Raw genomic sequence first — 24,004 nt, forward strand, 5'->3', positions numbered from 1 at the left:
TGCATCATAAACATACCATTTTTAGGTCGCTGTGTCTAGTTAAACGAAGTTTGAAAATTAGAAAAACACGTCTTGAGATCCTGCCTTTGGATTTGTGCTCCATCAAGCTGTGTTTGTACGCAAGAACGTTTTCTCATTTTGTCGTCTGCTCTTGGTAATTGTGCATCGCTGTGCATTGCCTACAGCGAGTTTCGCTTACTGCCCCCTGGAGAAAACAGGTGGTACTCCAAGCTTGAATTGCTCAGATGGAAGGAATATTCCTTATTACGGTCCGGGGACATGATTAATTGCGTAAAATTTTTGAACACGTTATTTTTTTTATATAATTAATCGCACTAAATTAACACGTTAAATCGTGAGATTCCCTGTTATACAGTGTATTCCTTGCCACTGAAATATAACTATTTATGCAGTTTTTATCACATGTATAATGTATGGACATCCATACTGTACATACAATGCACATTTACATCACATGGGTAAAAGATGAGTGGTTGTATCGACATTCATGTTTGACACAGTTACGCATATGCATTCCCCTTTATCTTTTACATGTTTCTTTCTGTGAAACTCATCTCAAACTCATGTCTATCTGCATGTCTTTTTTTTTTTCTTTTTTTTCTCACATTTCTCATTCTCTGATCTGCTCTGCTGTGTTTTCCAGGCTTGGACTACAGTGTGTAGCATGAAATATTCTGTATACCCCTGCAGTGTTCACTGTTTCTCCTTACATTATGTTATCAGTGTATTTGAAAATCCCTCTCAATTCACAGTTGTGTTTTGTAGTTTCATGTCAGTGAATCGGCCTCAGTAGCTGCTCTGCTAGCTATTGTTTGAACCTAATGAAACTTCATTATGTCCAAACAATAGGTAGCAGAGAAGCTACTGAAACTATTGTTTCATTAGGTCCAAAACAGAAAGTTCATGTCCTTTTGAAAAGTGAAGTGTGTATTTTTTTCAGCTTTAAAATACTTTCTCTTATCCCAGTTTAAAATGCAGAGACAACTATAAGGAAGCCATTATTAGGTAGATTCACCTCAAACGTTTAACACGGTGTCTTATTTTTTTTAGCATCCCAGCCAGTCCGACATAGCAATATTGGCTCAACCAATGGTGTGAATTTGGGGCGGCACTATCTGTCTGGCTAGCCAGTAGAAGAAAAAAAATCACTATTTATGTAATTCCATTTGGTGCCGCTAGTGGCACAGAAATTACACACTTCACCTTCAGGTAAAGCAATGATCTATGTGTGTTGAGTTATAGAGGATTAAAGCGTTTTGTAGTTTAGCTAGATAAACCCCTCACCACCAACCTGTAGCAGGCAGTTCTCGCCACTAATCAAACACATGTGACAATCGTCCTTCACTTTGAGACTTTCCGTCCTAGATCATCTTGATTGGTGTTTGAACATAGATTATCTCAGTAGATATGGGGATGTCTGTCTGTTTTATAGGTGCTATAGTTTGATCTTTGCAGTTCGTAGCTGGAAAAACATAGCTTCGATATGGACACCTTTAATGCTGTGTAGATATTAAAGCTGGATTTGGAATATTACATTAAACAAGACGAGATTATATCAATTTATGTATCAAACTCACTCAGAATGCCAACACGGTTTTCCACGAATCATTTTATTAGCCCATATCCATGTTTGTGTTTACAGGCAAATTATATAAAATGGTGAAATCGTTCACAGAAGCTTTTAACTTCTCCTCCATCTTGCCTTTATTTGTCTCCAGTGTCTTCACTCACAGCAGACGGGTGACGTGAGCTTCACTTTTTTCACTCTCATTGGTATTTGCTAGTGAATGTCACTTGTCATTTGCATAAAGTTGAAATATTCTAAACTTGTCTTGTCGCTTGCCACAACAATCTCTGTCACCGGTGGTCGCGGCAGCTTGTGTCGCCGGAAGTTGCTGTGCTCTCATTGAAATTTAATAGGATCGTGTCACTATGTCGCGCGATGTCGCTGCCAGTGTGAACGGGGCATCACACATTTGCCGTGGTTTCAATCAGGATCAAATTATGATTTTGTGATCCCTCGTGATGTATTGAATCATGGCATAAGTGTTATGATATGTGTTGTATTGTGAGGTAGTTACTGAAACCTGAATGTGATATGTAAAAAAATTTTTTTTAAATGGCTTGATTGGTCGAGCTCTTTCTGTGAAGTCCATTAAAGTGAAAGATTTGTGGATAGCGGGTCATTAGCAATCCATCGACCCATTGCTGTTTTCTCCCTCAATTCCTTCCTCTCTCTTTTGACACGTGCTTCAATCTCTTTCTCTCTCTTCTTCTGTTGTTTCCTCTCTTGCGGACTGCAGTGAACGCAGGAAGTCTGTAATCAAGGAGGCTGATCAACAGAAACTCATAAGCGCTTTTGTCTCTCGCGATATTGATGCACATAAACAGGCTGGAAACGGCAACTTGCACAACAAATGTCCCAGATCAGAGAGTAACATCACCTTTCTTTCGGATCAACGGCCTCTAACCACCAAAACCCTCTTTACCAAGACGGGGTGCACAGCAGTCCTGAGCCCAGCTCTGAGGTGCACAGGCTGGGGGGCTTTTTGGACAGTGACGCCCCTTCTCCAGCAAGTCCTAACAGCCAGATGACTTCTTGGTCCATGCCATCCCGTATTCGAGGGGTGGGCTTTACAATGCTTTTAGACGACAGGATCTCTGGGACCCTGCTGAGTGGGAGGAGCAAGATATTAAGGTGGGGCTTAAGGACAGCAGGGAGGAGCATGTTGCAGATCTGGATATGAGTGGTTGTAGCACAGAGACAAAGCTGTCTGTCAGAGAGCAGCCAGGCGGTTCGAGCAGCAAGCTTTAGCCGAACGGACTCTCAGACAGAGTCGGGACCCTTACACTTCATTGGATCTGTTCGACCCGCTCATCAGCACCATCATGCTCTCGTACAGCCCCGTTTCTGTCAAACAGGATGTCCCACCCTGCATCTTAATAACCAGGAGCAATGGCGAGAGCCCTCCCCCAACCCCGACACAGCAGCCGACTCCGCCAGTCCTAAGGAAGTTCAGCTCTAGTATATCCAGCTACTTGATGGTGGAACCCTGTGAGGTCAGACTGGAAAACATACCGAACCACCCAGACAGCCCACCACCCTCTCTTCCCATCCCTCCTCTCTCCTCGCTATCCCCTCCACCTCTACAGAGGGACTCCACCTTGCCCCCAGCTGCTCCTCAGTCTCCTGGACTGCCCATCCACTCTCCAATTCTACACGCCCTGGCCAGACTCCACCCTGTTTCTACCCGTACCACACCTGAATTGAAAGGGATCCTCAAGAACTTTTCCAGTGGATCTGATGCAGATAGATCCACCAAGACTATAGATGGAAAAGATGACAGTAGTTGTGAAGGAGGTTGTAAAAATCCCAAGACTGTCTTGCTGACAGAGCCAGAGGCTGAACAGGATGAAATAGGCCTACCAATCAGATTCAGACACTTCTGCTCAGCCTTCAACAGTGGTGTTTGGGACTCCATTTCTAAACAAACTCTGAATCTCTCATTCTCTTTTAATATCTGCCTTTTTTTCTAAATTTCCTCCATCTAAACTGTTGTATAATTATTTTTTCATGCATTCTTTTAGTGATACAACAGCTAATTGAAAAACTTGCAATTCAATAATGAAAGTAGTCACCAAATTTGTTTTTATCAGAAGTCAATTGGGACTGTGTGCAGTGGCATGGAGAACCTCCATCAGTGATGTCACTTTACAGTAGTGAAAATATGAATTTCTTTGAAAATTTTTCAAGGCAGAAACCACAGAGCAATCTGAAGAGGACAAAAGTGCATACAACTTTTGTCTAATGCACAGGAGCACTTTATATTAAACGCTTCAAAGAAGCTCATAAGTCAGAGATGTTTTTTGTGGTGTTTTTTCTTAGCGCATAACTCATATATTATTGTTTTTTTAATTATTTGTGAATGTTATAAATTAAAAGTCATGCAGGTATTTACATCTTCGAAAACAGTCTGTTTCTATCAGCAAGTCGTTAATTTACATAGAGCAGAATGCAACATAGAAAGGGAGCACATAAATGTTTACTATATATATAAATATCTAGTGCATATATATATATATATATATATATATATATATATATATATATATATATATACACACACACACACACACACACACACACACACAACAGTTAGTTCCGGTCCTCGAATCTGATTGGACGAGAGACGTTGAGCACTGATGGTCTCACACCATCAGCACTCGGACACTTCACTGTGTGTATCACTCCACTTGTGTTCGTGCCATTCTAAACTAAAGTGTAAGAGCAGTGCATATGTGTTAAGAGCTACTCTATGTGTCTCTTTTTACATGTTTTTTTTTTTTTTTTACATTACATATGTTAGCCAGCAGGTGGTGGCAAAAGATAGTTTTTGTGTGTAATATGAGCCAGTTGGGTGACGTTAAGTGAATCCGCATCAGCCAGTGTTTACATACAACAGCACTCCGTGATCGCTCGTATTACTACTACACTACTAAAGCTAGGAAATTTGAACAACTTCCTTGGAGAGGACATGCTGTTTAAAATGGTGGCGAAGATTGTGGTTTCTACAGTGAATGACTCTTGTGCACCGGCTACCGTGAAATAGGCAGAAATACCCTCACTTGGATGGCTATTTTTCCACTGAGAAAGCTGATCTTCAGAAAGCTGACAGCATCTCTGTTTGGGAGTGGCAACAGGTGATCGCACATGCTCCATCTTTCTCTCTCTCTCTCTTTCTCTCACACACACAAACACACACATCCATCCTTGTTTATCCAATAACTTGTTAGAAACAGCACAAGCCATGATAATATTTCTGTAGTGAAATTTTGGACGTATCATTTGGTTTGAACCAGCAACAGCAGATTCTGATCCGTCGGTTAAGAAAGTAGTTCCATGCACAAATGCGTTTTTATGACCATACTCCGTTTTTCCTAATTTTTTCAAATGTACTTGTTCATTGAACTGTTGTATATAAGCAATATCACACACGCAATCATGCTATTTGGCCCTAAATCAGCACTGCTGTGATTACCTACGGCACTTGGCCTGTGGCCGAATAACAGCAGCGCTGATGTAGGCCCATATCGCACTCTTGCTCATGTGATATTGCTTAAATATATATATATATATATATATATATATATATTGATAAAATGTATGTTGTCGGACAATGTTTGTTTTAAATTAACCATATTTAATTGAAATCCTACATGTAATGAAAGTAATAATATTTGTATAAGAACATTCTACCTCTTACCGGTTGAGTAGTTTATGGTTTGTTTTTCTTTATTATTATTTATAATTTAGAAAATAATTTACAGATTATCAAAATATTTAATTGACATTGGTCATACTGTAAGAGGTGGATTTTGATTGAAGAGCATTTATTATGATGAGTGTGATTGTGAGAGGAATGTTATTGGATATTGATTATGAAGGTGATGACTGATTATAATCTGATTTGGGTGTGCCTTATAATTAATGAAAGGTGAATATAGTTGAAAGATGTAATGTAAAAAGAGTTAGAAATGCTCTTTTTTATATAGTGTTATTATCTTTCCTGAGGTCAACTGATAATGTTAGTAAAGTTTTTTTTTTTTTTTTTTTTTTTTTGCATTAAAACAGTCATAATTTAGTAACATATGATCATTACGTTTTAAGTAACTTACCCAACACTGATTACATTACAAATTTATTTATTTCTATAGCAAATTTAAACTTCAGTTGACCAAAGTGCTTTTCAGAATATACAGACTATACATATATTCATCACATGCTCACTTTCTCTCTCCCTGTCTGCCTCTGCTCTTTCTCTGCTCCCAAGTCACGGCTCAGTCCTGCAGTTGTTTTTGCCCTTTTAGAAATTCAAACAGTCGAGAATCACGTCAAGATTAAACAGTGCAGCTAATCGTTTATGTGGGGCATGGCAGGGGACATTCACTCTGCCGTTCCCTGCTGAATTCACCCCATCAGGCACGTAGTCAATATCTCTGCATTTAGATAAACAACTCCCAACAATATCACTGCAGGCTTTCCATTTAGACAGACAACTCCTCTCTTAAAAACACCCTCCTAAAGGACAGATGGCATCGCCTTCATCCATAACGTAAAATATGTTTGAAATCTGTCATCATCCCATAAGCAATAAAAATGCATGTTTACCAGTGTCTAATCTTTAGTTCTCATGTATTTGGCAGGCGCCAAAGCAACTTGCAGTGCATTCAAGCTATACATATTATCAGTATGTGCGCTCCCTGGAAATCAAATATGCGACCTTGACCACAACCAATACAAACTGTAGTAGTTTTTCCATGCATTGGAACTTGATTTGAAGCACTATCTAGTAAATGATCAAAGATAATATAAGTTTAGTATGTGAGCACTGGATGGATGTTGTGTTGATGTGTCAGGGCTTATTTAAAGGTCCAGAGGAGAGTGTCTATTCACGTAATCGGCTCAGCAGGATGAAACCACAGACTGTGCTGTCTAGAGGAGCAAAGGAATTTAATTACTCAATCAATGCTGTTGACGTCACTTTTTTTCTCTGACTATCTCATGTGTTCTTATCTTTCATGCTTACTTGCTCCACCACGCATTATAACATGAATGTCTCCCACTCAAAAATTTTTTTTTATATTTTAATCAATTCAGTATATCCATACATTGTTACAAAAATTTGTACCTTAAAAAATAAATAAATAAAATAAAACAATCAAACTTCATTATCACACAAGAACCAATAAGTTTGACATCATCATCAGGTTGCAGTCTGTTCCTAACACAAAGCTATTGAATGGCAGAAGACATTAGTGACATGATAGTGAGGAAATGTTGTTGGCTGAACTATCCCTTTAAAAGAAAAGTCTAAACTAGAGCTGGGTAAAAATATTGATTTTCTGATCCCAAGATCGATCTTTAACTTTAACCCTCTACAATGCGAGAAAATCACTCGTATATTCAGCCAAATTTTGCGCTATGCAACTACAAATGTTTGTGATCAGCCACTGGTTGGTAAATGTTCAGATTTTACTCACCAGTGATTGAGTAGTGTAGTGGCTAATGACGAGATCCACGCAATCCATTTGTGTCTTCTAAAATCCTTTATTTTCTTTACAATCAGTTGTTGATCAAAAACAACAAAAAATAAACATTTAATTCTAATCACACATAAAACGGATGGGTTAAAGAGCTTTTGTTAATGTGCGCTCAACCAAAACACTTCTGTGACGCTTGCTGAACTGCCGGTATTCTTAAAGAGAAAGTACCATTTTAGCACCTGCTCTACAAACCAATGAAAATAATTGTTAATAGTACAAATTATGCATGTAAAGAATTCACATGTAACAAAATGTATAAATGCAATATATTAAGTTTATTGATGGCAAACATGGATTTTGTACATTTGTAAAAAGCTAAAACGTGAACAAAATGATGAAAAAACTGATGATAAATTAACATTTGTAAAATTAACATTTTCATAATGTACCTAGTTAGAAGGTCCCCTGTATTATTAAAAGCATTAGCTGGTGGAGAATTTCTTTCATATGTAAGCACAATTAACATTATAACTGAAATATACCTATAAGAATCGTCAGAGGCGTCATGCCCATTCAAAGTAAGAGGGCACGTGCCCCCTCAGATATTTGAGCCAAGAGGATTTTAAATGGATTATTTGAACTTCCAAAGACAGATTTTTACCATTGATAATTATATTGAATGATTATTGCATGTACAAAAGAATGTGTATGTGGCAGAAATCGTTATTCACATTTTAAATTGAGTTTTTTTGTCAGTCCAATAGAGTCACATGTTCCGCTAAAGGCGACGTCCCGTGGCTGCCTTGGATCGCGCTCACGGGGAAGCTCGAACACATATGGGAAAGCATGATGTTAAGCTAATCAATTAAATAAACTTATGTGTAGTTTACCTTTCCTAACTGTGTCTGTCTCAGTGGAACAGTCAGTCTTTTTTTTTCATAGTCTAATATAGATTATGTCAACATTTTTGTTTGATCGGTTGCTGTTCATTTCCTTTGATGCTGAAATGTGTTTGACTGGTTTTGCAGAAGTTCCTCTCCTTTCCAATCATTATAAAAACTGTATTTTTTTTTTATTTTTTTGACTTGTTTTGAAAAATGAAGAGACAGTATTCCGTGTTTTCTTGGCATGTTTCAGAAGACGAAAGACAAACAGATATGGTTTGCTTGGCGACATTTCCACAGTATTCGTCCAACCACTATTATTGTAAACGGTGCAGCGACTCTCTCGTCAGTGGGTTCTTCTCTTTTATAAAATTGTACATCCTCGTTCCCTTTCCTTGCAACAGTTCTTCATGAATTTTCTGTGAATTATCAAGAATATTTTTATTATTTACAGTGAGCATTTTTTGGATGGAAACTTATTTTCTTTTTTATTCTTTAAATACTCTGTACTTGAAATTAGAGGTCAAACTAAATCATTTAGCCCTTGGAATTCATTTATGAAATAGAGGTAGGCTAAATTTGCGGCACATTAAATAACATTACATTATTTCATGCCTTTGTAAATGTACTATTACACCATATTTATTGTATTTTAGTGTTATTAGTGCTCTCTTAGTTCTTGTTTTACTTAGTTAATACACCCGAACGCACATATCACAATGATTTTATGAGCCACTATGCGTAATGTTACTACCCACACGCTGTTGTAGGCATTCTAGGTGTTTTTATTTGTTATATTGCTTTTACTTCATTTAAATTCAAATTTATGAATTTTACTCATTATGTAATGAAGACACAAACAAAAAGAGGTATTGATAAAACATGTATCTAAGGGTGAAAATCACAGCTACACCAAACAAAGCACCACAACAATATTTTACTACCTGACTTCTCCACTCGGATTTGGATGACTTGGACAGTTTTGTGCAAACAAAGGTTATAGTTATTAAGCTTATTTTTTTTTTTTTTTTTGAATGTCTGTTGTCCTATTGAAGGGCTGTGCTTAGTGTCTAAGAAATGTGTCTGATTGGTGTCTTGTGGAAATTACTCCAACCTAATTATACAGGGCTTTGACTAATCATCGACATAACGCACTGACGAATGATGATGACCCAATAATGCCCTCTTAAAATGTAAAAAATGGCCATGAAAAACAACTCCAGGGGTCAAATGTTGCCCTTTAATGGAAAGGTTAATATATATATCACTCTGGTATGATCGGCCTCTTTTAGAAATACTTACATATGTATATACTTAATATATACATATGTACTCAAGAAAATGTAAAACTTCAACCTAGGGAACATGCCTGGACCCCCCTTGACAATAAGGGTACACTTCTTTACCCTGAGATTAAATCCCGCAGGAATGCAATTATGAAATTTCTTTCCTGAAAAAGTTTTTATTCCATTTGTATAAAATAGAATGTAATGGTAATAGATAAATGTTAAAAAGAACTACATTTACAGTAATCACCTCATTCAGGGGAAGGCTAAATGTTCACCTTCTTTAGATATAGACTTCAGCTCACTCTCTATTGAGCTGAGACACAATTTGCACTGCCTCTTATGTCGTGTATGGAAAAATATGTGCACAAAAGAAGTGGTAAGAGCACAAGAAAGCGATGTAAAAATGCAATTGAATGCAACCATTACAATTGCTGATAAAAACAGGTGTTTTAGACCGTTTCCTGTTATTTATACTGCTTGTTGCAGCAATATGAACTCTGCATAAATGGCGGTGGTGGGTTGGGTTTGGTTGACCCTGGTGCCCCCTCAAAAAAATTAGGTGCATGATGCCCCTGTGAATCGGAATCAAAATGGGAATCAAATCGAGGGCTTGTAAATCGAATTCAAATCAGAAAATCTGTATCAATACCCAGCCCTAGTCTCAACTCACCTTGTTGTGTTTTCTTCTCCATTGGCCTGTTCTGAATTCATTTTTGCATTTGAGTATTATGGTTTTTAATATCTGTCACAAGATCAGAAAGTAAACCAATGGTTAAATGTGGGTGTTTGATGTTTGTCTATATGTGTTGTGTGTCTATATATTATATATTATGAATGCCTGAGGGATTCAACAATGCTTTTCTTTATATACATAAATAATAAATGTACATACATAAGCAGAACATGTCCACATGACATTAAAGTAACTGTGTATGTCGATCCTTTACCCAGTGTTACTGTCACATTCCTCCCACACACTGTAACTATAACTCATCTCTCATATTCATGCCCTGTATATAAACCTACAATAAATAGTTGTTGTTTTTTTTTTAATTAGGCTAATTATAATAACAACAGAAAATCTAACCCTAAAAAAATAAAATAAACTATATATAGGCCAAATCTCACAAAGCCACTGAAGAAAATGTCTGGGTCATATTTAAGAATTTTAAGCAAAATATAATTTATAATTTATTTCTTCTAATTTTGGGGTGAAATGTTTAACTCACACTCTGGCACTATAAGGGATACCCCTCAAATGTAATGTTTTCTGGAAATTCAGTTAGTGTATGGTAGGACAATTTATTCAGTAGGCAGTAGTCCATTTGTAAAAAAAAAAAAAAATAAAAATTCAAGGGGGATGGTGTTGTCAACCTTTTAGCTAAGTAAATCGTATGGGTTATTGACAAATAAGGTTGTCCGATGTGTTAAAATGAGAAATCTTTTAAAAATCTAGTTTAAAATATTTGTGTCAAGTTCTTATAAATGTAATCTTTGTGTAAAATTTGGTTTCATAAATTTTTGAAAACCTTTAAAGCACTTTCAAAAAAAAAATGTAAACTTTAAAATTGTCATGTGGTGTAACCATAAAGTAAAAAGTATCATAATACATTCTTTGCACCTTGAATACATGAGAGTTTAAACAACTTCGTCATTAATTTCAAAAATGTTTTCAAAAACATTTTTCAAGGTAAAAAATATTTGTTATGAATATTATGAATTTCTGAATGAAAAATATCAAGAAAAAAAAAATTCTTAGGGTTACACCACATGACTTGGACAAAATGTTCCTTTTCATACAAACGTCAAAATGAATATCAGATTATTTTTTTAAACTTCACACTCGGTCCTGAGGGTCTAAAGGTATCCGCTCTGTTTTGTGGTTTTTAGGGTCAACATAAACAACAAAATGGCTACCTGCATGTTGGTTACACCAAATGCCTCTGATTTGGTGGACAAAAGCGTTTTTAAATATGAAATATGTTTAAAGAAATAACAATAAAAGATTATTCTGCACTAGCCATGCCAACATTTTTTTTTTTTTTTTAGGAATTTCAGCTTTAATGAGACTTTTTACAGTCTCTGGACACCACATGCCATTATTTTACTTTAAACCCCAGAAAAATTATCAATATACCTTTAAACTCAGGAACTGAAAATGCAGTATGCTCATCATAGAAGAGGTATATTCAAGTAAATGGTTTGTGACAATTGCACTTTTTTTTTAATGTATTTTTTAATTAATAGGTATGGACAAAAATGAGCATCACTTCATTGACCCATACACATTGCCATAATATGCACCTGTTACCCTATGTAACTGTATTTTGTGATGAATTTGGTGAAAAGAATCCATGTTATAATCATGAAAAGGGTTTTCTCTTGATCGCTCGCTCACAGTCAAAGACACACATCTTTTTCTACTCCATTAACTGAACTAGTAAAGGAAGTTCGAGCTGTTTCTATGAAGGATGCTTAAACAGTGGTGTAAAAAAGTTGTTCTACACACAAAAGCATTTACCCTGAAAACTTGTACATGTTGTGTACACTTGTCATAGCAATATCTTACCTTCTGTTCTCTCTTTTTTTTTTAAAGACAAAAATGTTCCTTGAACTGTTCTCCAAGCCATTTTTGAAAGTCCGCAAAACTTTTGAAATCGTGCATTACCTTAAGTGTAACTTAAGAACATGCCAACCCATCGCTAACACCAACATACCTGTTTGCCAGTGTTTTCAGAAAACTAGCGTCTTTTCACCGTGGCGAGAGAGCTTGCGTGCTCAAGGTTGCCAGATTGTGTGACTAAAGTGTCACCCTGGCAGAATAGTTCCAAAATGTACAAGTATCAAGATTTGATTACAGGATTTCACCTATAGAAATCTGGCAACCTCACACGTTGAAATCAAATTTTGACCTGTTAATCACAGTTATTTAAAGTCTGTTATTTATGAGACGTAGAGAATTAAATATTTTACTTGCATGATTAGTTCTAAGTAATGCATGACACAATTAATCTAAAGGGGATAGTAAGGGGGGATGGTGGTTTTACAAGGGGGATGCTTTTTGGTGTTTCTTGCAACAAGGGGATGGAATCCCCTTGCATCCCCCCTCAACTTGAGCCCTGTCAGTAGGTGATGCAAGTGTGTTTGTGTTGTCGGTTTGCAATTCATCAGAAAATGACTTATTTTGTAGAGCAGATTGGTAAAACTGCTTGTGTCAGGAGTATCGCTGCCATTTCCCTGAGTGCATTTCTATCTATAAAACTTACAAGTGCTTTGCCACTTAAACAAGGTTTTTTTCATTTTGGCCCAGTGATCAAGACGATAGCAAGTGTTGAACTGCTCAAACACTGAGATAGAAGTGGGTCAGGCTCTTGATGAAAAGAAACAAACCTACCGTAAATTACTTAGCTTGGCAACAGATTTTACATTTACATTTAAATGTATTTTTTTCTAACACCTCTGTTCCCTTCTGCAGGCGGGGCATGGGCAGACAGGTAAGTCATTTCGTCAGCATTTCCTCTTGCCTGTTTTTCATTAGTGGTGTGCTAAAGCAAGCATCACTATTACTATTGCTCATACTTAAAGGAATAGTTCACCCAAAAAAGCTCCACGTGCTTCCTGCCTCCTCCACGCGTGACCTTACCAACGAGTTTATATCATCCCTCTCATGAGCGCGTGTCACAGAGATGTACGGAAGCGAACATTTGTAGTTAAAAAGTATATAAGTGTTGTTTTGTTTCTAAAAATAATCAATCATTTGGGTTCAGAAGAACTTTATTTGTCGACTGGAGTCGTGTGGATTATTTTGATGCACCCTAAATATGCATTTTGGACCGTCAAAAAATGGAGTACATTCACTTGCATTGTTTAGAGGAGAAATGAAATCCTAAAAATCTTAAATTCTGTTTTGATGAAGAAAGAAACTCAGATACATCTTGGATGGCGTGAGGGTGAGTGAATTATCAGCAAATTTTCATTTTTGTGTGAACTATTCCTTTAAGAGTTAAGGATTTGAACATCCCCTACATATTAAACTTCGGCTCATAGTTTCTCCCGCACCATTTGCACTCATGAATGACACATGTAGTTTGTCGAGAAGAGGTGTGCTATTACTTTTCAAAACAATCAAACAGTTATAGCCTGGTGGACGTTAAAATGAGTGGGGAAAACCCCAATAGATTTACATTAAAGGAGGGACCTGAGCCATATATAGGGATCAAAATATCAAAGAGACTTGTGGATAGGTTCTTTTGACTTGATAGTAAGCAACCACCCAGAATACCCTTGAAACCACCTTGGATAGCCCTAGCTAATGCATAGCAAAGTCATGGTGGTGACTTTTGTTTGGCCAGGGTTTGATTTAAAGGGCTTTTCGTTAAAAAGTCCCAGGTAAGAAACAGCCTTGTTCCTTGTCACTTCAGATTACCAATCGAGTCTTGCAAGAGAATTCCTGTAGAATCTTAATGAGATGAAGGCAGCGATAGAAACTCAACCATTAAAGATACATTTACACCCTACTTAGGAAATTGAAAAGTCTTGTCTTATCTCATTTTCGCCTGCATACATAATTTTGTGAGAAAATGTCACGTCAATGTCTAAGATGGCAAGTTAATGCAAATAGGTTGCATGTGGTGCATGCTGACAGTTTTGAACTTGTCTGACCTTCCAAGCACTTTATCTCTTAAAGTTTGAATTACTTGTTAAGATGGAATATTTTTTTCTTGCCTGCATCTCTCCATCATTATCTTTCTCATCAGGGCCTCTTTTTTTCCTCCCCCTATTTTCCTGTTTTAATGCACATCTTTTTGTTGTTGTGTTCTATCTGATCATTTGTATGTATCAGTACCTTTGCTTGGCATTCTCTTTGTCTTTATGACTTTTATTCTGCTTTGCCTCTCATGTATTCTCTCTTAGTCTCAAATCTTTTACTTTCCCTCTCTCTCTTTCTGTGACTGTGCCAGCAGCAGCAGCTGTTGAGACCCTCTCTGCTCCGGCCTGAGGTAGCAGATCTGTTCCTTTGCATGTCTTTTCCAAAATGTCCTTACAAATTGTCCTATTGTAACTGCAGATACTGGATATGATTTATTAAAGGGATAGTTCAACCAAAAATAAAATAATTTCCTCTCCTGCATGTTGTTCCAAGCTCATTTGACTTTTTTTATTCTGTGGAACACAAAAAGAGATGTTAAGCAAAATGACAACCTCAGTCACCATTCACTTTCATTGTATGGAAGAAAAAAATAAATAAATGCATAAATAATTTTATTTTATTTTTTTACCGAAGAAAGTTGAATGTGTAATAAGTGAGTAAAGGATGACAGAATTAGTATTTTATTGTAAACTATCCCTTTAAGATATCATATTTCTCCTTCTGTTGTTTATAAATCACTAATACTCATAACACTTTAGTAATGTCATTGACTTTGATTGTAAATTGTGCACCAAACATTGACAGATTTCTGGAACTTTAGGTGTGACATCTGTCTTTATGTCTGTATTTTTAGGCTCTCTCCATGGAATCAGGTATTGACCCTGGGCAAGATTACTATACCCAAGACTACTATAGCTACGATCAGGGGTAAGTTTCATTGGATATATTAGAGTGTATTTGTTACAGACTGACTCCAAATTTAGCAAGTTGTCTATCTGTGTATTATAGATATTTTAACCTCCTATCTTAAAGGTGAAGTGTGCATATTCTGCACCACTAGTGGCATCAAACAAATTTGCTAAAATAAAGATTATTTCCACAGAGCCCCCCAAAACAATTTTTTGTGAGTGAATTCAGATGTAGAATGGGGTAGTGTATAGAACCGGATTTAAAACAAACATTTTTAGTTGTAGTGTTTATGTGGCTCTAGTGAGTACAATACATTAACCTAGTCTTCGTTACAGGCCGACACTCTTATTATTTCCAGTCAAAATTGACTGGATACAGTAATCATGTATTTTTAGTGAAATTAATTTTATTAAATTTATTTTAAATAAAAACACTAAACGTATGCATTTCTTTTGGAATTGTATGGGTTTTTAGACGTAATTTATCTCTAAACGACTAAATTACATCATTTATTTTCATATAAAATAAACACATTTTATATTACTTTCACTTAGTTAAAAACATACACTTCATTACACTGAAAATATTAAAATGTGTCATGTATTTGGAGCATCTGATGCCATCTGCTGAAAAAAAAAAAAAACATTTACATGAAATTACAGTTATAACCAGAAGATGGCTAGAGCGATTCACACATGCTGCCTGGTCACTGTAGACCAATGTTGTAACATCGTTAATTTCTAGATATTAAGTTATTAATTTGGATATATGTTTAGATATTATCAAAGACTATTACTTGTCAAAGTTGAGCTTTTATATATATATATATATATATATATATATATGCGCAGTCAAACTTGACCATGGTGTTACAAAGGGTAGACTTAGAGCAAATCGTTTTTTTACAAACCATTTATTTTGCAAACATGCAAATTCAATTCAAATTCAGTCAGTGAAGTAAATGAAGTGTAAAAATGGCAAGATAATGAACAGCAAGATAATGAACAGAAATATATTAAATAGCAACAAACAAATTACTTACAAAAAACAGAACTGAACAGTGAAGAAGGAGAAAGTTTTGTTTGTAATAAATAATAAAGTCTTGAAAATCACACAGACTCATAGAATCTAGTTAGCTTTTGTGTGTGTGTGTGTGTGTGTGTGTGTGTGTGTGTGTGTGTGTGTGTGTGTGTGTGTGTGTTGAGATGACAAGTTTAGAAAAAGTCATCAAGCCTTGTACCATTTAGTTGAAAAAGTTTTTTTTTTTTTTCTGGATGATTTGGTTCCCACACCAAAGTTCTGTATATATGCGTGTGTGCGTTAAAGTGTGTTAAAGTGTAATTCTTTGTTTTTTCTTTTGCTCGGTCGGGAATGCTAAAGGATAACATTGTTTGATAAAACCACCTAGATTCATAGAATCAATTCAGAATTGTTTTGTGTGTGTTCAGATAGCAAATGTAGGAAAAGTCTCCAAGCCTTGTACCGCTCCAATGAAGGAAACCATTTTTATTAAAAAATAAAATAAAATCAGTCAAAAATGACAAAGACAGTAGAAGGGTTAACTGAGCATCTTGTGTGTGCAAACAGAAGGGGGAGACTGCAGACAAAAGAGAGACAAAGAGAGAGGCATAAACACTCTTACACATATGACAAGGTATTGAGTTTTACCATCAGAACTGATGATGCTCAGATGTTGCTCTGTGAACTGCATGTTTAACGTCAGCCACTTTGAGATTCCGGAAGCTTTGATGAGATTAATGTGTCTTCAGCGCTATACAACCATCTTTATCTAAGCTCAGTGGATTAATTAAGATCCACATTTGTTCAGACTCAAGTGCAATGGCTTCATCCATTACATTAGCTAGAGTCAGTTCCTGCCGAAATGAACAGCAAATGGTCTTTGGGGCCACAATTTTGCTCTGAGCATAAACTGTGATGAACACAAAGATCTCTGTTGATTGAGGTCTTCAGCAATTAATCATAAAATTGATAGTTCCAGTCCTGGATGCTTACTGGTCAATACAGCATTCTATTCATGCTAAAAATACACAATATATTAGCAATGACACAAAACACCTCTTCGTCTAGCTACTGTATATCACTCTACAGCACCCTTAGAGGCCAATTATTAAATTATATATATATATATATATATATATATATATATATATATATATATATATATATATATATATATATATATATACACAGTACAACATGTAAACTGGGTAGATTTACATGTCAGGCTGGTTTATAAAAGCAATAAGTCACTAAAGATTGTGCTAAATTGGAAATATATATTCACAGTTGAAGGGGTTGCACATCATGACGAACAACACCATTTGGCTATGACTATAGTCACAATATAGCACAGCCTTTACTACACTGCATATTTAACACACCTTTAGAGTTTGATGCAAACCTCTTGACCAAGTCGCCAGAGCAATGCTGCAAGAGAATATTCTTGAAAAGTCACTTAACCTTTTATCTGATAGCACCCTCTCAAGATTTCCTTGTCCACAGTCAAGACCTTCAAGGAAGAAAGATGGCTTTGATTCCACAGACATCAAGGGAGAGAGTGTAGAAGATAAACGTTGCACTTTATTCTGGCTATAGATCTGTCAAGCCTGAACTGCACCTGCTATTTAAGTGGCCTGGCCTGTTAAAGATCCAGGGCTGTTTAGAGAGATTAAGAATCGTTAATGGGGGTTTAGCCTTTCATCCTCGGATCACTGTCTGCATGTCCCACACGGATGGGGTCGCACGTGGGCTAAAGTCAGTTTCAAATGTAATTTTCTGTCTTTATATTCATAATTAAAAACCTGTTAGAGATCAGACCCCCAAAAGACTCAAAATCTACATTACTATACATTGTGTCCACTGGTGCTGAGCATGCTCAGGGCTTTTCAGTTCATTCTCTATGTGAGTTACTGTAGGCTGCAAGCTTGCGTTGGGAATTGTGGGATTGTGGTATTGAAAGTGGAGCAAGCAGTGAGAGGTTCAAAAAGTTGTGAAATGCTGAACTTTATGCACATGAGAGGAGAAAAAAAACATTTGGCAGCAGCAAATTGCTATGATGTGAAGACAAGATAAGGTTGTGACTTCTGTCATAAATTACAAGCTTAAAGTGGAGTCTCTGAATGTAGTGCTCAAATCACATTGTCACATATTGTTATATTTCATTTAGATTTCCAATGGAGTTTGTACACTTTCATTGTAGTTAGGCTGTGGCTGTGTTAAATTTAAAACATGTGTTTCATTGACACTGTATGTGTTATGTATAGAGTGGGGTCCACACTGCCAATCTAGGATTTAAAATCTAATTTAAACCTGGAAATAAACAGAAACAAATAAGCATCATGACATAAAATTAATCAGAATTTGTATAATTCTCCACTCTTTGAAGGTCACTCATTACATAAGCAAATTTGTGACATTGATGATGTTAGCTCCTTTTTACTGTACAAATGTAATAATTTCTTGTTTACATTGAAGCACACAAGATGCTCTTTGAAGCATTCCCAAAACATCCTGGTATAACACGGATCTTCATGGTCTGCTTAAACCAAATACTAAGAAACAATGAAACTAATGTAATTTTACCAATTTGACATTTCACTCAAATTGTTAAGCTGATAGTATAATAACACGAACTCCACATGAAAAGTGGTTGCAGATAAAAACATCTCATTCTGCGTTTTGGCGATAGTTATGACTTGACGTGCTTCTGTGGTAATTAAAATCCGCCTTACATAGGCTGGAAAATACTTTATTTATATCACAAGTCCCATCTGGGCTTGTTTTGTACATTAAATAGCGTTAAGAGTTCCTTTCTCCAACATTTTATCACTGACACGGAAGTGCTGTTGTGTTTGTGTTGTGATGTGTGCATCAGTATAATAACTCTGGGCGGACACATCGCAAAGGTTCTGCTCTTCCAACCGGTGTTTTTGATGTTTTATGCTGTATTAACTATTAATGTGTTAATCGCGATTAAGAAAAATTAACGCATTAAACTTTTGTAATTAATCACATGTGTTAACACATTAATTCTAATTCAAAGCAATCATAAACCTTATATTTTACAGACACACCCTCAAAAATGGAAGTCAGGTTAACACGTTGTAATGTTTTCCTCCCCAAATCCAGATATGATCCCTATCAACCCTATGGCAGCCGCAGGAGGCTGATCACGCCCATGTATGATGAGTACGGAGAGGCCATCATGGAGGATGAAGCTTATTACTATGGTGGACCAGAGGTAATCTTATATTCATTACTTTGAAAATTCAAAGACATTTTGTAGGTACACAGTGCATTTATGTTTTATTTTTTGTTCTGTAACTCATAATCTCTTTATCACCCATAAATAATCATTATCATTTTATGTGTCATTTAATATCTGGTGTCACACAGTTTAATTTTGTTACCTGTGCTGGGCCAAAATCTTCCCAATGATGTTTGAGAAGGGGGAAAAAGACAAAGATTATGCCAAGCTGACATCTGCATGCCATATTGACAGTCAAGAGAGCCTGACAGATGGGCCAAGTCCAAGCTGTTCCATTGATGGCAAATCCTCGGCTAGGGGTCGACTTGGGAAAGTTCTGAAATGCATTAATCTGGAATGATGAGGAGAAGGGCATGAGGGTGCACAGTCGGCACTGAATCAGATGATCAGCGGGAGAGTGAGATAAAGGGGGGCTGGAGTTGCCAGTTCGGGAGAGAGAGAGACGCACGCGGCCGTACTGCATGTGCGTGTATTCGTTTATGTTTGTTTTATGTTGAGTTTCTCATTAAAATTGATGCTGACTGTTCAGCCAGTTCCCACCTCCTCCTTGCCCATCCTTTATCTGTTTCATCTGGCAAATAAGCTAAAAGCTAGAAGGAAATCAGAGCAGCATCAGTGTTCTGTTAGCGAGAAGGACGAATCAGCCGAGTCAGAGAGGGAAAAGATGAAATCAAAAGTGTCCATCAGTGTCAGCGAGCCAGAGGCCAGTGGGAGTGGATTAGAGGCAGAGAGCTGAAAGAAGGGCTCAGATGAGGACGAATCATCTGAGAGGAGCAGTGTAGCAGCCTCTACTGAAGATAAGGGCTTCTGAAAGTGGATGTGGACTGAGAAGATGCCAACGAGAGCACAGCTGATTCTGAATCAGAGCCAGATGAACCAGACGAGTCTGATGCGGAGAGTAAATCTAAATCTGGGACCGAGAAGTCTGGAATTGAAAAATATTCAGAGGCAGAAGAATCCGAAACTGAGAAGGGATCGGATTCAGAGGAGTAATCCGGCTCGGAGGAAGGGTCAGGGTCTGGAAAGACTTCGGGAACAGAGAAGTCCAGAACTGAAAAATCAGGAACTGAGGAAGAGTCGAGTGTTGAGAAGAGCTCTGCCACCGAAAAGGAGTCAGAGGAAGCATCAGAATAAGATGAGAAATCAAAAGGAATGGAAGCGTCGGGATCAGGTTCGGAGCTGTCTTCTGCTCGCTCTTCAATGAAATCAGCTCACACTGAGGGTTCCTCGGAGTGCTCTAGTACAGGAACGCAGAGCAGCAGAAGTGGGAGTGTTTCCGGTAGTGCTAGTGGTACTCCAAGGGGCAGTGGATCAGGTGGCAGCACTGTAGGGTCTTCAGTAAGGTCTTCACAAGCATCAGTGTCTGAGAGCAGTGCCAAGAGTGGGTCAGGGAGTGAGTCAGAAATGAGTGGATCAGATTCTGTTTCCATGTCCGGCAATGAGAGAAGCTCTACAAGCTCCAGATCTGCAGGAGGAAGTCACCACTCTCTCAAGAGCATTATTACCTGATCATCCTAGGACACCATTGAGGAGGAGAGCGAGGAGGAGGAAGAGGATGTTTCTGAAGAAGAAGAGGATGATGAAGCTGCAGAGAAGAGCAGAGAGTCAGCCAGCGAGCTGAGTGATGGATCAATGGATCCATTGATAGATCAATGTCACGGAGGTCAAGTGTGATCTCAGCACCAGGAAGCGGAGGAGCTCCAAGCCCGTACGAGAGCAGTGTCACAGAGAGCTTGGATGAAGTATTTGGAGGCCTCTCACCAATCAAAGAGGTGGATGAGGATGCCACAACTTCCAGCAGCACCTCAGCATCTGAGAGTGGCTCTGTGCAATGCTCACAGATGTCAGGAACCAGAGGAACCATGGAAGAAACAGAAGTAGATTCTGAATCAGGAGATTACACAGCTTTCTAAAAATACTAGGGAGTGGTCAAGGCGAAGTAAGACTAATTGGCTTCTGCTGTGGAGTGAAGTTATTCCCTCTTTTTTACAGTCTGTTCTCCTATTCTGGTGTGTTCTGGAGCAATTCCAACTGCATAGGAAAACTAAAAATGGCATTAAATCTTCTATCTCGTTTTTCTGGTGTGCGCTGAAATTTCTCCTCTTGTGTGGACCAACATTATCTTCACCTCTAAACTAACTGCAATGCATGTTTATAATTTAAAGTTTTGTCCATCTTCTCATGTTTGCTTTTCTAAAAACATAGTTTTTATGTGTGTTTTGATTTGTGTGTTGACACCACATTGGGGTGTCAGTTTGCTTTTCTACTAGGGTTGTAAATACTTGCTCTGACATTGTTTTGAATCTGTTACAATTCTTAATTACAAAATGCACTGTGAAATCTGTTCATGGTTAGATAGGATTATGTTGGCGCAGTTCAGATGTATTTAAAAAAAATATACTAAAGACACATTTAACTGGAGGTACAATCAAATAAGTGTGACCAAAGTAGACTTGCAATCTAGAAACTGAAGATAGGTCAATAATTATATTTGGTAAAAGAGATGATTGGATAATTGGGTATTATTATAGCAATTAAAATTTATTATATTGTGTAATCAATGCATTGATTTTACATTTGATGCATTGCAACCTATCAATGTATTTTTTACACCGCTATTCTCTACATTTCCCTCCTTCTAAGGAATGGGCATTCCCACCTAGTGGAGGGTTTATCTTTGACGGTTTCTGATTTTTGTTTATAAATTCTCTCTCTGATGTCTAGGCTGGCAAAAAGAAGAGGATCAAACTTGTTTTAGATGGAGAGCACGACACAACTTCCACCAGAGAGGACAGTGGACCGGACGTCCTCCGGAATCGTATACCCAACATCAACAGCCACAGTAACATCAATGGATCAGTGTACCTTGCCCAAAACGGTACCATCATCCGAACACGGAGGCCCCCTTACCCCAACAACTTAAAACTGGGCTCACCAGTACGATTAGGTAAACAATTTAAAAAACTGGAAAAGCTAGGTGTCACACATGAAGAGCATTTCCCTTTAAATGGTACTGCAGATAATGGTCCTACTGTTGGCACCACTGCCCTTTCATCTTTTACTGATCACAACCTCAACTCCAAAGATTGCAGTGTAATTGGCCCTAACTGCATAGGGCCCAAATCCAACATCGATAAAGCCCGTTTGGACCAGGATAGGGGGTGCTGTGAGCAGGACTCTTCGGTGGACAACGGGGAGATTAAAGAGTCGATAGAGTCTCCGTGCGAGCAAACGCTGTCTGATGAAGAGGAGCTTTGGATGGGACCCTGGAACAACTTACACATACCAATGACAAAACTCTGATTTTTAGTTTTACTAATGCTGATGGTACTGTATCTATTTAGTTTCCTTTTGGGGTTTTTCTATGTTTTATTTGGGTTAATCAAAGAGTCTTGATTCTGTTGTATACGCTCCAGACACCGACTAAGAAATGTGATTCTCTTATAGGATTTATGTTCTTTTTTATTTTCATGAAGGTGACTATTATATTTCATACTTCTTACTAGTATCAGACCAATTGTTGTGGATGACAGGGCTATTCTGTGGAAATTACTTTGCCTCAAGTCAATCATTTACAAAAATGTATACACTATATAATTAAAATGATTAGCTGTTGTCTGATATGATTTCACAAACAGACAATATAAAGAAAATGCAGCTGATTTAAACAGTTTAGAAAGTGTGTCCATTACAGCTTTGATTGAGGAGTATTTTTAAAAAATGAATCTAAATTGAATCCCTGAAATTATGTATTAACAGTGATGACTGCTACACTGATAGAATTGTTCCTCACGTGTTTTATAATGGATGTATTTTTTACATTGAGAATACAGTATATGATTGTAAAGACACTAATATTTTCAAAAGATTATTGATAGAATATAAATATACAACTAAGTAGAAAATATACATGTATTTTGATAACTTTAACTATATGTTATATACAACTTGTTTTTCATTCCTTTTTTCATTAAGAAATCAAATTACTATTATATTACTATTTACTATTTATATTGATCACTTTTTTCTTTGCCTTTCTTTTTTTTTTACATTGGTCATATTGTTTGAAGCTTTGATTTATTATTATCATGATTAAAATGTGAACATGTGCAGATGATGCAAACATGTTTGTCAATAAAAATTGACAATTACCCCAAAAAAAAAAAAAAAATCTTCATTTGTCCTTCAAAGATGCAACGCAGCTCTGTGCTGGCAGGTATGAATGTATGTCTATCCAAAATATGATAGCTGCCTGGGAGAGAGGAGACTATCTCTGATGAATACTGAGAGATCTAGAATGCTCATTAAAGCTTTCTGACGTGACGTGATGAATAGAATTTCACACCTGATACTCTAAATTTTAATACGATACCTGGCTATCCTGATCTTTTAAGGATTTAGGATTATTTTGGCTCATTCATATTATTCAGTACATTTTTTGTCCCATCTAGTTAGTTAATTAGCTAGTTCTCAATACCACATTTAAAGGCTTATTCACTATGCCCCAACAAATGCCAATACACATGGCTGTAGGTGTCTGTTTATACAGTGTTAACTCTGTTGGTGTTTGTTGGTGCAGAGTAAACTGTAAACCTGTAAAAGTGAATATAGGGGTGAATTTTAAATAATTGTACTAACTTGGGTACTATGTGCTAACTTAACAAATGACAAACTTGCAATGTAATATTCCAGATGTACCTTTTTTTGCAGGTCTTTTTTTTTTTTTTTTTTTTTTTTTTCAATGGAACATATTTCAAACAAAACATGTTTTCTTGGGAATTTAATTTTATTTAGTAATCAGTGTATTTCATTTTCCTTTTGTAATATCCCTTTAAGTTACAGAAGCCAGTTCCCTTATGGCATCATCCTCCAGAAAGTGACATAATTTTGGTGGGAAAACAACAGTACATCCGTAAGT

The 24,004-nt window shown here is 36.9% G+C and overlaps 1 protein-coding gene across 1 annotated transcript in view; it reads left to right on the top strand.

Annotated features, from left to right (window-relative positions):
- The window catches only part of pcdh15a (protocadherin-related 15a), a 283,761-nt gene extending 260,015 nt beyond the window's left edge, over positions 1 to 23,746 (top strand). The window contains exons 34-37 of the mRNA XM_051648198.1: positions 12,714 to 12,732; positions 14,743 to 14,816; positions 18,948 to 19,059; positions 21,811 to 23,746. Coding sequence (XP_051504158.1) covers positions 12,714 to 12,732; positions 14,743 to 14,816; positions 18,948 to 19,059; positions 21,811 to 22,389 — 784 coding nt within the window. The 3' untranslated portion in view covers positions 22,390 to 23,746. The remainder of the gene's footprint in view (positions 1 to 12,713; positions 12,733 to 14,742; positions 14,817 to 18,947; positions 19,060 to 21,810) is intronic.
- Positions 23,747 to 24,004: the final 258 nt, after the last annotated feature.

This window comes from Myxocyprinus asiaticus, chromosome 21, assembly GCF_019703515.2.
Source record: "Myxocyprinus asiaticus isolate MX2 ecotype Aquarium Trade chromosome 21, UBuf_Myxa_2, whole genome shotgun sequence".
NCBI lineage: Eukaryota > Metazoa > Chordata > Actinopteri > Cypriniformes > Catostomidae > Myxocyprinus > Myxocyprinus asiaticus.